Genomic DNA, 15,639 nt, shown 5'->3' with positions numbered 1-15,639 from the left:
CCATATTTTTTTCACTTTAAAGTAGTGGTGACTTTGCTGATAAGACGTAATAGCACATATTCACAGTGAGTTTTCTTAGGTATAGATGCACTTTCCCTTCCTCATATTTTTATTATAGTAAAGTAAATAAGGTCTGAATATGATATTAATACGTTAAATTTGTGTTTTGCATTTTCTTTGTTCAAAAGGTGAATCATTTTGTTGTCCTTTAAGTAACAAAAACGATTTTGATAGGATACTAAAGGCATGTTTGACCATGTGATATGATATTATGATATAGAATCACGATATGATATCATGAACGAAATTTAAGTTTTGTTTGGACATATAATAAGAAATTTTAATGTTATTTATTTTATTATAAACATAAAACTACCATATATTCTAAAATTATTAAAATAGCCCCAATTGTTTATTCAATATTATCAAATCAACAAAAAATCATAAAATCGTATTAAATTATGACAAAATTATTTGTTGTCCAATTATTGCTTCATCAATATATTTAAGTAAAAATGAATCACCTTTCACGAGCTCTTCAAGATTTTATTACTCAACAATCGTAAAGTGTGAGATAAAGTGATTATATGGTAGTGAGAATAATAAATTTTATGTCAGTGAAAATAATAAATTTAAAAAAGTAATGATGTGATCATAAATTTTATTTACCTGTGAAACAAATGGTTAGTAATTATAAATGTAGAGTTTGTTTTAACAAAATATAAACTCGTGAATCAATTTTTGTATTAAAACATCTCAAATTATGATATGGTATCACCATGTAATTTTATATCATGATTTTTGAAAAATATAATATCACATCTCATGATACGAAATCATGAGATAAAATAAATATAAAATAACATACTCAAATACTGATACCATTTCACAATATGATATCGCACGGCCAAACCACATACTTAATAGTTGGAGTAAAGTAAAAACTGTACATGTCGTTTTGCAATTATTTAAAGTTTTAAATGGAATCACTTTTCTTAAAAGAATTGGTCAGGACATAAATTATTTTTTAATACTAATAAAAGTGGCTTTCAAATTGTAGGAAAATAAAGCAAATTATTACAGATCTAATCATTTCAATACAGTAAACAAAATATTTTTAAGTTTCGCCACACAAGCTCTAAGAAAAATACAATAACTTTGAATTGCTATCTACCAATGCCTCGTTTCGATAGTTTGAGTAGAGTTATTCGGATCTTGTAATAATATATAGATTATTAGTTGTGAGAAAATTTATATATTATGTTATAAAGAAATAATTATGAGAAGCTTGGTTATTTGTGTATTATTTATTTCATTATTTATGTTCAATTATTCTCAAAATTTCTAAATAACGGATTTTTAAATGACAAATCAAATATTATATTAATTTTATATAAAATTTAATATCTATATTATTCATCTTCGAATCAACTAGCAAACGAGAGTAATGTTCAAACGATATACTAACCCAAACCAACTCCCATGTGTGTGTAAGTTGGGAAAATTTCTGATGACGATGATCAAGATGTGCTATTTTTCTTACCTTATTATATTATTTTTTGTTTGACGACCGGCAATTAAAGGAGTCTAGTCAATGTGAAAACATTATGTTAAAAGCAGTGGGAACAAAATATTCTTTCTTCACTTAAAAGAAAATTTACATCCAATTACGCATTTCACACGGCATCTTTTCCCCTTAAAAAATAATGGGATAACGGTCAAAATATTTTTAAACTATTCGAAATAATTTATATTTAAGGATAGTTTTAAATAAAAATATAAAGCTAAATATATAAGTAGATTCCTAAATTAGTTGGATTTTTTTCCTCAGGTATCTCAACTACGTCTTTTTCCTATTGAATTATTGAACCCCCATAATTTGTTTCGTTTAAACAAATTCCGTTGTCTGATGTGGAACCAGATTTGTGAAGGGTATTGATAGAGGATACATATGTTGTCTACAAATCATTAGTCCAATTGATAGTGAAAATGTTTGAGAATAATTGTGTTTTACTTAAGTCATTTGAACACATTAGAAAACAAATGAGACTAACACAGTTTGCCTTAATTCCTTCAATCAAAATTATTACAATTCGAACACAATTGAAGACATTTACAATAGAAAAGCTGATCAAAATCAATCAACAGTGTTTTAAAAAAACAAATTATGGGTGGTTCAATGATTCAATTGAAAAATGACGTTGTTGAGGTACCCGAGAGAAAAAATCCAATAAATTTAGAAATTTATTTATGTATTTAATCAAAATATAATTTAAAAATAAATATAATCTATTTTAAATATTTTAAAGATATTTTCGATCCTTTTTAAAAAATAAGTAAGTGATGATTTCAGTCAACAACTTCACCTGCGGGACTTGTCACTATTGCTCTCTTGTCCTTTTCATATTGTTTGCAAAAAAACTTCAAGTTAGCATTTTTATCAATATTTCCCTGAGCTGTATTAAGAATTTTAACAGCTTAATTAATTAACTGTTTAAATTTATTTTACTGAAAAGGAGTTGATTTTGCATTTTGTAATCGTATCCTTGATCTTTGTTTTGGAAAGCGGGGTAATTAGTAGAAATTTATTCAATATTAAATTAAAAATGTTAAATTTTATTAATTCTTCTAAAATTTGATAACACAGTATATATATTACTATGTACTATAGTATCGTTCAAAGTATATAAATCTTAAGTACGTAAAAAGAAAATTATTTTCTTTTTAAAAATTAGACTCCATTATTTTATTTTATTTTAAAATAGGCAAATCTGCTCACAACAGAGTATATGTCAATTCTAAATGGTAACATATTATATATGTAGTCTTTTGCTTTAAATTTGAGTAAAACCTTTTCCGCCTTTCCTTTAACATTCATGGATCGTTTGGTACAAAAATGAATAATGCAAGAATTATCAATGCAGGAATTAGTAATGAAAGGATTATTTTTATCAAGTGTTTGGTTCATTATTTCTTACCTAATTTTGTGTGTGGTTCAAAAGTATTAAAAAAAAAAACTTTCAAATTATACCTTAGAGTTATTATGAGATTTTGTATTTCATGTAATTGAGTCAAAGTAGATAATTAACGGAGAATATTATTTTTTATAACATTTTTAACTAGTTAGGAGAATAAATTTTTTATTGTCATGTTCACTATTTTCTCACTTAAATTATTTGAGAGTAAATAATTGTCATCTTAATGAATTAGAGTTAATAACTCAAAAGGTCACACAACTATAATGATTATAGAGAAAATTTGTTGAACTTTGTTTTGTATCAATAAATTTTAAACAACTCTTTATCATAAAATAAAATAAAAATATAAAATAAATATAGAAAAATAAATTAAACTATTTTTATACTCGAGATGTGTGTGTGTATATGTGTATATATATATATATATATATATATATATATATATACACACACACACTCTTGTTTTAGACTACTTGTGTAATGTTTAATGAACTTTCATTAAGAGACAATATTTTACTTATGAATTGTTCTTAAATTCATACATCAACATTAACATATTAGTCAGATTATAATATTTTATATTAATAATAAATAGATTAAGTAATTCATATTTTAGAAACAAAAAATTATATCTAAATAATAAAATTTGTAAGCTAATTTATTTAAATAACTTTATTAGTATAAATATCAAATATAAAATAAAAAATAAAAAAAATAAATAAAATATTAAAAGGATTTGAGGGGTATTTTTGTCTTTACCTAGAATAGTCCCATGGTATTAGAGCTAATACCTCAAAATGGAAGGTATTAGTAATACATCACATAATACCATGTAGGATGTATTAACTAATCCATGGATTAGTTATACATAGGCTCACATTCCTACCAAACACAATATTAAATTATACCACTTCTAATACATGAACTATTTTTTTTGCCCCCTTAGGAGTCGCTTGGTACAAAGATTAATAATGTGGGGATTAGTAATACAGAGATTATTTTTATCAAGTGTTTGGTTCATTATTTCTTACCTAATTTTGTGTGTGGTTTAAATGTTTACAAAAAAAATTCTTTCCAATTATACCCTAGAGTTATTATGAAATTTTTTATTTCATGTAATTGAGCCAAGGTAGATAACTAACGGAGAATATTATTTTTTATAACACTTTTAACTAGCTAGGAGAATAAAAATTTTATTGTCATGTTCACTATTTTCTTATTTAAATTATTTGAGAGTAGATAATTGTCATCTTAATAAATCGGAGTTAATATCTCAAAAGGTCACATAACTATAATGATTTGTAGAGAAAATTTATTGAACTTTGTTTTGTATCAATAATTTTTTTTAAAACTCTTTATCATAAAATAAAATAAAAATATAAAATAAATATAGCAAAACAAATTAAACTATTTTTATACTAGAGATGTGTATGTGTGTGTATATATATATGCTCTTGTTTTGCATTACTTGTGTAATGTTTAATGGACTTTCGTTAAGAGACAATATTTTACTTATGAATTGTTCTTAAATTCATACAACAACATTAGCATATTAGTCGGATTATAATATTTTACATTAATAATAAATAGATTAAATAACTCACATTTTAGAAACAAAAAATTATATCTAAATAATAAAATTTGTAAGCCAATTTATCTAAACAAATTTATTAGTATAAATATAAAATATAAAATATAAAATATAAATGTAAAATTAAAAAAAATATACTAAAAGGATTGGATGGGGTATTTTTATCCTTACCTAGAATAATCTCATGGTATTGGAGATAATACCACCAAATGGAAGATATTAGTTATACACCCTCTAATATCATGTAGGGTTCATAACTAATCCCTAGATTGATAATATATAAACTGAAAATTCCTACTAAACATAGTATTAAATAATACCACACATAATACTTGGACTATTTCTCTTAATACTCCCTACCAAACGACCCCTTAGTTAGGTCGATGGTTCCATCCTAAAATAATAAAAGAGGACTAGATATTAAGAGGACTAAAAGTTCAGCCCGGTGATGAATCTTCTTCTACTTCCCAACCTCTAAGGAGTCGTAGAGCAATGTCTTTATTGGCAGTTGCGCAACCTTCGATTGAATTTACTTTTGCGGATTGCGACAGCACCTGGCCTTGGATCAAGGCTCTCACTCGCTCAAGACGTCGATGCGCCACCGGGTTGACCCCTTTCTTACCAGCACGGGGAGTGGCGATGGATGCCAAATGAAGACTCCTCATATGTGTGTGGTCTTCGTGTACCTCCACCTACAGGGCTGGCTGTGCCCACCATCTTTATCTTTGTCTCCCCGTCCTACCGGGGTCCGCCTCTTATTCCACATTCCTATACTAATCTAATTTGGATTAAAATTCCAAAATCTCTCAATATATCACAATTACCCTCTATCGTCCAGTCCATGGCCCGTTCTCCACCACCACCACCACAACCACCGACTCCTCCGACCGCAACAACAAAAATAGTTATATCTACATGCTAGGAAATAGCTTCAAAAAGTGTTTTTACATCATATATGTATGCAACTTACTTCTTCCAACTTATCCATTGTAGTAATTAGAAAATCAAATCAAATCCCAGTTTTCTCTCTTTGTTAATGGATTACAGATCTATAACTTCTGTGATATATAACATTTTGGCATGAACAGAAATTTAGTGAAAATAATACAATTTTACATATAGGATGTTGAATCAATGTTTTGCTACTTGTTAGTAGGGGTGCGCGTTCAAGTTTTTGATTTTCGGTTATAGGAAAGGGTGTATCAATGAACCAAATTAGTTTGTGACTTCCTCTCATAATCATATCAAAGTTATTTACTGTCCAATATGCTTACAACAACAATATATAAGTAAAATACCATAAGTGAGCTATAAAAATGGTATATAAACCTTACCATTACCTCATGCTTAAATGTTAGAAATCCAATTACAACATAAAGCAATGTCCAATGTGCTTAAATGTCAGAAATCCAATTACAACATAATACCATGAGTAGTGTAACTTAAATGTTCATTCTTCAAGACTGTCCTGTGAGCGTTGTAATTAGTATTCCCAATGATTTTACTTAGTTGTTCTTATAAAAAAAATATATTTTCTTTTATTCCTAATTACTTGTCCATTTTTAAATTCACATTCATACCTATTAAGAAAATAATAATAATTGACACAGTGAGTTTACCATTTTATTTCTATTAATTATAAAGTAGATGAATCAATAACTTAAGATTTTAAAAAAATTCTACATTTTTAAAGCAAATTAATTGAAGGTATAATAAGTAAAAAAAATTCGTAATTTCTTAATTTGTCAAGATGGACAACTAATTATTTACCATTAAAAAGGAAAACTGATAATTCAAAAATTGAGGTATAATTAAGTGTTTCCATATTAACCTTTGCTCATAAATATGAAGAGGTATTAATTTAATTTAATACAAACGAGGGAAGCATCAAATTGAGCGCAGCGATAAATGAGTGTAGGAAAAATGCAAAAAATAAAATGAAGAATGAGAGTGGGAAGAGAGAAGCTGGGTGTACGAAAATGAAAAAGCAATAAACAAGGAACGCGTGTGTTTGTGAGCTGATTTTCAATTCCTTTTTTGTTTGAACGGAGATTCATGAGAATCGAAATATTAGAGTTTTCAATTCAGGGAAGTTTTGTGTTTAACCATGCTTATTCGTGTATTAATAACACCGTGGTTTGCTTGAATTGAAGGATAGAGGTGGATTCACTGAACGAGTTACTATATATCTAACGTTTGTGTTGCCATCACCTTACTATAGAGGCATTTTGGTGGCTAGAAAGGAAATAATGTAGAATTAATGCCCATGGTATAAAGGATCTTCTTCTACATAGAGTATATAGTCTTCCCATGGTTTGAAATTTTAGCTTTTTGTAGTTTCTTTTTTCAAGTATGAAACTAGTAGGAGTAGTGATTAGCTTCACTTTTACTTGGGTTATCTTCACTAGGTAGTACTTCAGTTCTTTCATCACAGTTGTAGTTTTTCAAACTTGTTCTGAAAAACGATTTTCTTTAGTTGAGGGTGTATCTCTGAGTCCACTGCTCTGTTATTGTTGTTGGAGTAATTAGCTAAATTTTAGTATTTTACGTCATGTATGCAACTTATCCAATTACAGAATCAATTCCAAGCTACGTTTCTTTGTTAAGGGATCAGAGATTCATAACCTACGTGATATATACTACATTTCTGCATAAACAGAAAAATAATATGATTATACATATTGCAGATTAGGATGTTGAATCAATGCTTTGCTACTTTTTAGTAGGGTGGGCATTCAATTTTTTGTTTTGTTTTTCGGTTATGGCAAAGGTATATTGAATAGTTAGTTGGTTCGTTGTTATTCCAAGTTCTTGTTGGTACGAGTCTGATTAAGAATGCACTATTTTATGTTGGACAGTGTATTACAGTTGAGTAAACTTGCTCAGCTGGGGAGTTTCTGAATCCTAAACTATCCAAAAAACATAGGTTTTTTTCTTTGTATAATCTGATAGTTGGTGTTGAGAGATGGAGAAATACAAATTGCAATTAGTGTATGGGACAGACATGTGAATAATAGCGCGAGGAATCGAAGAGAGGGAAGCATTGGGTATAATGGGGATAGTTGTGTGGAGAAACAGAAGAGTTGTCTACTTGTCTCTCAGTCAAAAATGAAGCTATGGATGATAAGGTCTACAACAATGGTGTTGTTGTGGATCTTGCTTGGTCCTGTTGACGATATTGGGGAGCTTTTGGGGCCTAGCTAACTCAAAATTGTTCCAAGTATACACTACATATACACTCCGTTACATATTCTTTCGTATGTATTTTTAACTTACAAGCTCATATATCGGACTGATAATATAATCCAGAATGCATAAAGATTTGTTATGTGATCCCATAGCTGCTAAAACTTCATAATCTTGAAATGCTATACAAATTTAATTGGTTGCATTTCCATAATGATATTAAGGTAATCCACATACACACTTAGAAATGAGATGGAACAAATCATAAGCCAGTTAAATAATCTAATGGCGTATAGGGAACTGCAGATATAATGGGTCCTTTCTGACTCTCTCATAATCAGATTAGAGTTATTTACTGTCCAATGTGCTTACAACAACAACATACCGTAGATCAGAGTTATTTACTGTCCAATGTGCTTACAACAACATCTTTCATGAAATTATCAAAACTTCGCAGGAACATTGACTGCAGAAGTAATGTATTTGAACACTTTCGCGTGTGTACACGCAATATTGGTTATAGCATGAAAGGAGCAAAGGTAATGTGTAAACAATTAAAACAACAAGGGAAAAGAAAAAGACACATCTGTAAACTTGCTGGATGAGAGGTTTGCTTTGCCTAAAGATTGGCAACAGAGGAGGCGGATTTTATCTTCACGATTGGCAGTTTTGACTCTGGATTTTTCACCAGAAAAGCAGGAACAAATAGTAAACTTGGACTAGCAATTTGCCTTTTCATTTTTCTTCCATGAATTGATCTACATTCTAGTGTGCTTTTCTACAGCAAATTCAACTTCTTCAATTACTATCACTCGCTTCTGTAGGAATCAGTTTATGTAGACAACCTGCTAAAGTGAAAAATGGAGCCATAAACATGTGTCTACAACAAATTGAATATAGTGATACTTTTCAGCAAAGGCAAAGAGTGTAAGAGAGAAGATATCAAGCTAGAGCAATACCCTAATTAGGTAGAAAACACAGTTGCAAGAAGGAACAGATCAATTCAGAAAAATCATGATCTCGATGCAAATATATACTTGGCAACATAGCAGCAGGAGAACGCAAAATGTACCTCAATGAAGCAAAAATTGGACGGACTCGTTCAAATATCTCTTCCTGAGTTCCAGTACCATCGACCTGCAAGAAATTGTTGATGAATAAAAACTGCTACACCAATAAGGAGCTTGGTTCCAGCTGAGCAGGATAAGTCAACAAAAACCACTGACAAATTCATAGCACCTTTTTTCAACATGAAAGGGAAACGAGGTGAGAATAAAAAAGGCCCGTTGAGCAGAAATTGGACATTTTTGAACTACTTGTCATCCTTAGAGAGAGTACCTTGTAAAGCTTTCCTTTCATGGCATAGTGGTTGGCTACTGGAAGAGTGATAGCTTTATATACCTTTAGGCGCTCCTTGACTGTATGTTCATTATCATCAACTCGCCCCTGAAAACAAAATGTTATGTTATTTTTTCCTCTTCAGAATGAAACTAAAACATAAAAGCATATGGCATTCACTTTTTCTTTTAATAAGTATTGACATCACCTCGTTCCGGTTCAATACTCGTTTGACCATTACTTCTTCAGGGCAATCAAAGAAAAGCACAAAGTTCGGTTCAGCACCAATCTGCATTTACATCTGAACTTCAAAATCTTAACAATCAACTACAGGATCACTGCATCACAGTGCAGTGGCTAAACTAGCAAAAGTTCCTTTTACACAACTAAACATTCCTAGAGTATAACTTAATAGATAATGCTCATTATAATAAATAAAGATAAGAATCTAATTAAAGAAACTTACAATCCTCTCATACGCCACTCTATTTTCTTCACTTCTTGGGAAACCATCTATTAGAAACTTACGATTTTCAGCTGATTCAATTGCCTTTTTAATCAGTTTGACAGTCACCTCTGATGGAGCAATACTTCCTTCCTTCATTAACTTTTGAATCATGGCACTGAATTTAGATAGAATGACATTACAAATTTTTTCTGGAAATGAACTAAAAATCGACAATGAGAAATGGAGTTCATACCCATTCTCGGAGTCAGAATGCATCTCTTTCCTCAATAGATCTCCTGCACCTATGTGATCGAACCCAAAAGTTTCAGCAATCTTCAGGCATTGAGTGCCTTTACCACTACCAGGACCTCCTAAAAGGACAGCAAATACTGCTCAGTAATTCTATATTTTACCCAAATAATCTAGTAAAATAGTCATTTTGTCTATTCTCATGTATAATCATGTGATTTTAGCTGAAAACTGTCATTAAGAAGGAAAGAATCAACTAAACCCCTCATAGTTATTAAACAAACTGATTGTAGGTTGTCTGCAAAGGAACCTATGTTTATTCACTTTCCACTACAAACTAGCAAAGAATGAGATGAAGGCAGACTCTTCAGCAAACTTGACAAATTTCTGATCACACAAGCATGTGTAAGATGGACAATATGTCGCAACGTTAAGGATTAAAAACTGGTTTAAACAAAAAAAGTGCTATGAGCATAGGTAGCTCAACAACAGACATAATACGCAATATGACATGTTACTTCTAGACATATTCTCTTCCTTCCAACAAGAGTGACCTAATCAGTATCATGAAAAAGTCCATCTCGCCATAAGGATATCCTTTGTACCTCATTATCTTTTGCTTAATGTTATACATAATTAAATAAGAATTAGTTGAGAATTATGAGGTCTCAAATTCAAATTCCGCAAAGACAAAAAACACTAGTTGATTTTTAGTCAACTGTCCTAGCCGTGGTAGACAGAGTTAGCTGGTCCCTTTTGCTGCTAGGAGGTGGCAGGAATTTCCATGGAATTAGTAGAGGTGCACAAAAGCAAATTACATGGAATTAGTTGAGGTGCAGAAAAATGGCCCGAACACCAGGGTTATCAAAAATGAAAATCAGTGTCAAAATTCTCAAAAAAAAAAAAAAAACTTGTATTGTTCCATCCCCTCTCACCCTGTCCCGGACCAAAACCCCCCGAAAAACAGGAGAAAAATAAAATATTTTAACAAACAACTACAAAAGAGTAGCACATCTATCTACTTAAGAGGTTGGAGTGATATCTATCTCAGATGAGCTACAATCAGGATAGATTTAACTGAGATCACATGAGAGATAAATTAATCAAATTTTCAAAGAGATAAAAGGAGATTTAGCTTTTAGTGTCCGAATAGCGCACAGTTATTATTAGACTAAAATGCGAAATTAATTACCCAATACAAAAGCGACAAAAGGACTATTTCTTCCGGAATTACTTTCACCTTCTACCTACATGCATTCGAGGGAAAAAATTCAGTAGTCAATAACATTTTGTAGAAAAAAAAAACATTTCAGAGATGATTAAAAACAAATACAAGACATTAAGAGAGAGATAAAATGAATAACCGGCGGTTTGACAGTTTCAGTACAAAATGCTTGACAAATCTTCAGCTCATCAGCTCTTCTCACCTGGAGAAATTGAGAACAATATTGAGAGATTTGCAGCAGCAAAACTACAGAGATTTGATCAATTTGTGAAGTAAAATTACCTGTTGAAGATGCGAAAAGAATAGAGGGAGTGAAGTGAAACGCCTCCTCCACATCTTCGATCGGTGTTTCGTTTTCTGGATTTGGGTTTGAATGGCGAAAGAGCGTTTGTATTAAGCACGTTGAGTGAGTGTAAAAGCGTGAGTCCCATAAACAATACAATACCTGTCTGCACGTTCACTCGCATAAACGCTGCAACACTTTCAGGGCCGATTAGTTCCTTCTAGATCGGCTTGCCCCTTCTTCAATTAGATATTTGAGTTTAGGCTAGGCCCAAGGCCAATTAACTCTATTTCGAGAGCTTCCATCTCAATTATTTATGATGTAATTTTAATATTATCTAAAATATAATATACATATTTATGTGATAGATATATTATTTATTAAAACTTAAAATTAAATATTTTTTTTTTTAAAGATGGTATGGAGCTATGTTAATTCCAATTTAAAATGCATGCCCTCTCTAAGAACAAAACAAAAACACCCCTAAATCACAATTTACATAAAATATACTTAACGTAAATGAGCACCTTTGTTTTTTGTTTTCGTTCTAAATTAGGATTGTTTAAATTCAAATCGAAAAAGATATTTTTAATTGTCATAGTAAATTATTAATTTAATGATTTGATAAAAAAATTTAATATTTTTTTATTAATGTATAGATTTCGTAAAAATTTAAATTATATTTTTACAGATAACAGATACTTTGATAATAATGAAGGATAAATCTGGTTGGTCCATTGTATTTTAGTACTTGGGTTATGCAAATTATACAAAATCAACTAATTCCTTCTGTATCAAATATACCGGTAGTTATTTTCTACTTGCCATATATCTTTCGTAATATTATCGTGTGCACTTTGTTGTTAATAATTACTCTAAATTGGTAGATGATGTTTAATTTAATGAAATTTGATTTCTAAGTTCAAATTACTTTATAGATACTACTATATTAGATTCCGTTATATGTAATTGACATAGAGAATTTTTTTATGTTTAATTTTAATAGTTAAATTGATAATAATTAATTAATATCTTAATAATTTAATATGTCTAAAAAAATGATAATCAATAAATCAATTTGATGACTTTTAAATTGAAACTGACTCGAATTAATTGACACTCAACTCTATTCTAAAGTACTGACTCGACACTTTCACGTGTTAATTATGATATATGTTTTGTCAGTTAGTAATATATTTAGGTGGACAATATCTATTTCATGCAAGTTTAGTCATTTCAATAGCTAGCCCACCTCTTAGTAAAAAGTCCCTCTCTTTCTTATACCATTTGGCCCAAAAAACAATAATCTTGGAATTGCTTTGCTGATTAAATGAAACTAGGAAAAGGTGGTCTTTCAAAGTATAGCTACTTTTTTTAAAAAAATTTAATTTGAATATGAGTTTGAATTACTAATGGTGCAAAAAGAAAAAAATCTAGAAGAGCGTGAAAATAAAGTGTTTTGCTTTTTTATAGTCTTTTATTATAATTAGTAAACACGTGAAAATAATTTAATTATTTTTTTATAGCTATAGTTTAATAATTACAATTCATAGCTACATGTTATATGGAGGAGAAAGGCGAGCGAGACTGAGAAAGAAGAGAGGCAAGAGAGAGGCGGAAAAGAGCGGGAGAAAGGTGAATGGTATAGTATATCAGTTAGATAATTGTATATTATACATATGCATTGTATATATGGCAAGCGAGATTGGGAGAGGGAGGAGAGAGGCGAGAGAGATTAGGAGAGGGAGGAGAGAGGCGAGCGAGAGAGGGCAGAGAGTGGGAGACAGGTGAATTGTATAGGTATATTAGTTAGATAATTGCATATTATACATATGTAATTGTATATATAGCAAGCGAGATAGAGAGAGGGAGGAAAGATGCGAGCGAAATTGGGAGAGGGAGGAGAGAGGCTAGCAAAATTGGGAGAGGGAGGAGAGAGGCTAGCAAAATTGGGAGATGGAGGAGAGAGGCGAGCGAGAAAAGACAGAGAATGGGAGAGAGGTGAATTTTATATGTATATAATTGTATATTATACATATACATTTGTATATACGGCAAACGAGATTAGGAGAGAGAGGTGAGAGAGATTGGGAGAGGTAGGAGAGAGACGAGTGAGAGAGGGCAAAAAGTGGGAGTGAGGTGAATTATATATGTGTATAGGTTAAATAATTGTATATTATACATATATATTTATATATTTTGACGAATTATACATATACAAACGTGACGAATTATAAAAACTCAAAGTCAGCCCACGCAATTAATGTATAATGTTAGTCACGAATATTAATCATAGCAATTATGTCTATGATAAGTAATTAAATAGTATAAATTTTTTAATCGGATAATTTTCTCTATTATTTATTTTTCACGTTGGGCACGTGAAGAAATAAAGTTGACTTTTTAGAGATATAAAATATCTTAATTATTTGTGGACAGGTTTAGAAGTCTACAAGAGTAATTGTCAAGAAAAAGTATAATATTGATACTAAAAAGAAATTATGATAGTCAAACCTTATGATAAACAAATAATATTATTGTAATAAATCGTTATTTTGAAAGTGATCTCTACCTATCAGTGAATAAAGTAATCAATTTAGAATTCTAAGTTCATCCGAAAATGTGAACTATATGGGTAGTAAAGATTTTAAGATAGAAATGGCTATTACGTTAATTGTTTTGATTAGCTTTTATTAATGTTAGAAAATAATGACCTTCTAATTTTGAGTAATGAATTTTGATTGTCTTTCAATTTCGGTGAATAAACCTAAAAGCTATGCTTATTAAGCATGTATCGAGCGAGACATTTTTTTATAAGTTCAAAATATACAAATATTTTTTTTCAAAATTCACCAATAGTGAATTAAACAAAAACAAATTTTTACAAGACAAAAACTTATCAAGTCTAAAGAGCCTGAAAAGCCAAGAAACTAGGCCCAACCTATAAAATTTGCAAAAACAGAAAAAGGAACAATAGAAAAGGAAAGGTATAAATGACATCTAAACTAAATCTTTTCAGAGCTATGTAAATCGAGAAAAGAATCGAGTCAAGCTTTAGGGTGTGTTTGGTACGAGTTTTCCTGGAAAATAATTAGATTTTGGAATTATTTTCTCATGTTTGGTTGGTGAGTAGAAAACATTTTTTGAAAATGATTTTTAGTGTATGATTTATGAATGAAAAATATTTTTGAGGAACATCTTTTATTTTTACTAGAATACAAAATAAAATTTTGAAATTGAAAATATTTTTTTTTTAAATTGATGTTTTTCTCCAAAAAAATATAATTTGAAATTGGATGAGAACTTTGGAAAATGTTTTCCTTAATTTTTGAAGGGAAGTTATTTTCCTTAATTTCGAGGAAAATGAATTGATTTGGAAAACATTTTCCAAAATTTTTGTCCCAACCAAAAATAAGAAAATTGGAAAACATTTTTCTTCATATCAAACACACTCTTAATGAAGTTCAATTTGAGAGATTCGAGCCAATCATTTAATTCTAGGTATAATAGATTGGTAATTAAAATAGTGTTCCAAGATCTTGGATGGTTTATTTAGGATTTTTAAGCAATTCGAAAATGTTGAATATTGCTACTACGACAATCAAATCATTGCTAACAGTTATCAGAGATCCACACATCATCTCCAAAGGTAAGCAATTTGTTGTACCACTGTAGACTTGATATGACATAGTAAAAGTGGATTTTTTATCTAATTTTTTTTCTGAAATTTTTTCTTTGAATAGTATTTATTAACGTATCTGATATAGTAGGACCATTATTGAAACAATTTTTTGTGGTATTATGTAGACAATGGCTTCTATAAGAGTTATTTTTACATGAAAAATTGTTGAAGACTATTTTTCTCTCCATGATCGCAAAAGTATTGTCATCATTCCAATTCTTAGTATGTCCTCATTTATCTTGATCCCAATTGTTATCTTGTATCTTGATTTTGATCGCAATTGTTAACTTGTCCTTATTGGTCTTGGTTCCAAGCATTAGCTTATGCTTCTTCACAGTTTCGAGCTTTAGTTTGTGCATATCATCATTTCAATTATTTACTTGTTTTGAGTCCTCTTGAGCGATCTCTCCCTTTTCAAGTAAAAAAAAATAATTGTAGGAGTCATTGTTTGCATAATACCACAAAAAAAATGTTTCATTAGCAGTCCTATGACACGTTAATAAATATTCAAACTTCAAAGTTGATTTAGAAAAATAATCGAAAAAAAAATTGATGAAACTTCCACTTATATTATGACATATATCAAATTTACATTTGTACAACAATTCACTTGCCTTAGCTAGCAGATGATGTGTGGATTTCCAATATCTGCAAGCAAT

At 29.9% G+C, this 15,639-nt stretch overlaps 1 protein-coding gene across 3 annotated transcripts; it reads right to left on the bottom strand.

The window, feature by feature from the left end:
• Positions 1-8,056: 8,056 nt before the first annotated feature.
• On the bottom strand, positions 8,057-11,626 carry LOC101249532 (UMP-CMP kinase). 3 transcript variants are annotated; one of them, XM_004234890.5, is made up of 10 exons: positions 11,461-11,626; positions 11,298-11,372; positions 11,155-11,217; positions 10,983-11,037; positions 9,795-9,912; positions 9,560-9,716; positions 9,302-9,382; positions 9,094-9,201; positions 8,828-8,892; positions 8,057-8,600 (listed from the first exon to the last, which is right to left on the bottom strand). In XM_004234890.5, the coding sequence occupies exons 2-10, from the start codon at positions 11,349-11,351 to the stop codon at positions 8,588-8,590; spliced, it is 714 nt and encodes a 237-aa protein (XP_004234938.1). In that variant the 5' UTR covers positions 11,352-11,372; positions 11,461-11,626; the 3' UTR covers positions 8,057-8,587. The 3 variants fall into 3 exon arrangements, with proteins under 3 accessions (XP_004234938.1, XP_010318003.1, XP_025885723.1); XM_010319701.4 differs by having other exon boundaries at positions 8,057-8,603; positions 11,461-11,621; XM_026029938.2 differs by having other exon boundaries at positions 8,057-8,603; positions 11,298-11,619.
• Between the last annotated feature and the right edge of the window lie 4,013 nt (positions 11,627-15,639).

This window comes from Solanum lycopersicum, chromosome 3 (genome assembly GCF_036512215.1).
Source record: "Solanum lycopersicum chromosome 3, SLM_r2.1".
Lineage (NCBI taxonomy): Eukaryota > Viridiplantae > Streptophyta > Magnoliopsida > Solanales > Solanaceae > Solanum > Solanum lycopersicum.
The sequence above is the reverse complement of the archived record's forward strand: the minus strand, read 5'-3'. Positions and strand labels throughout refer to the sequence as shown.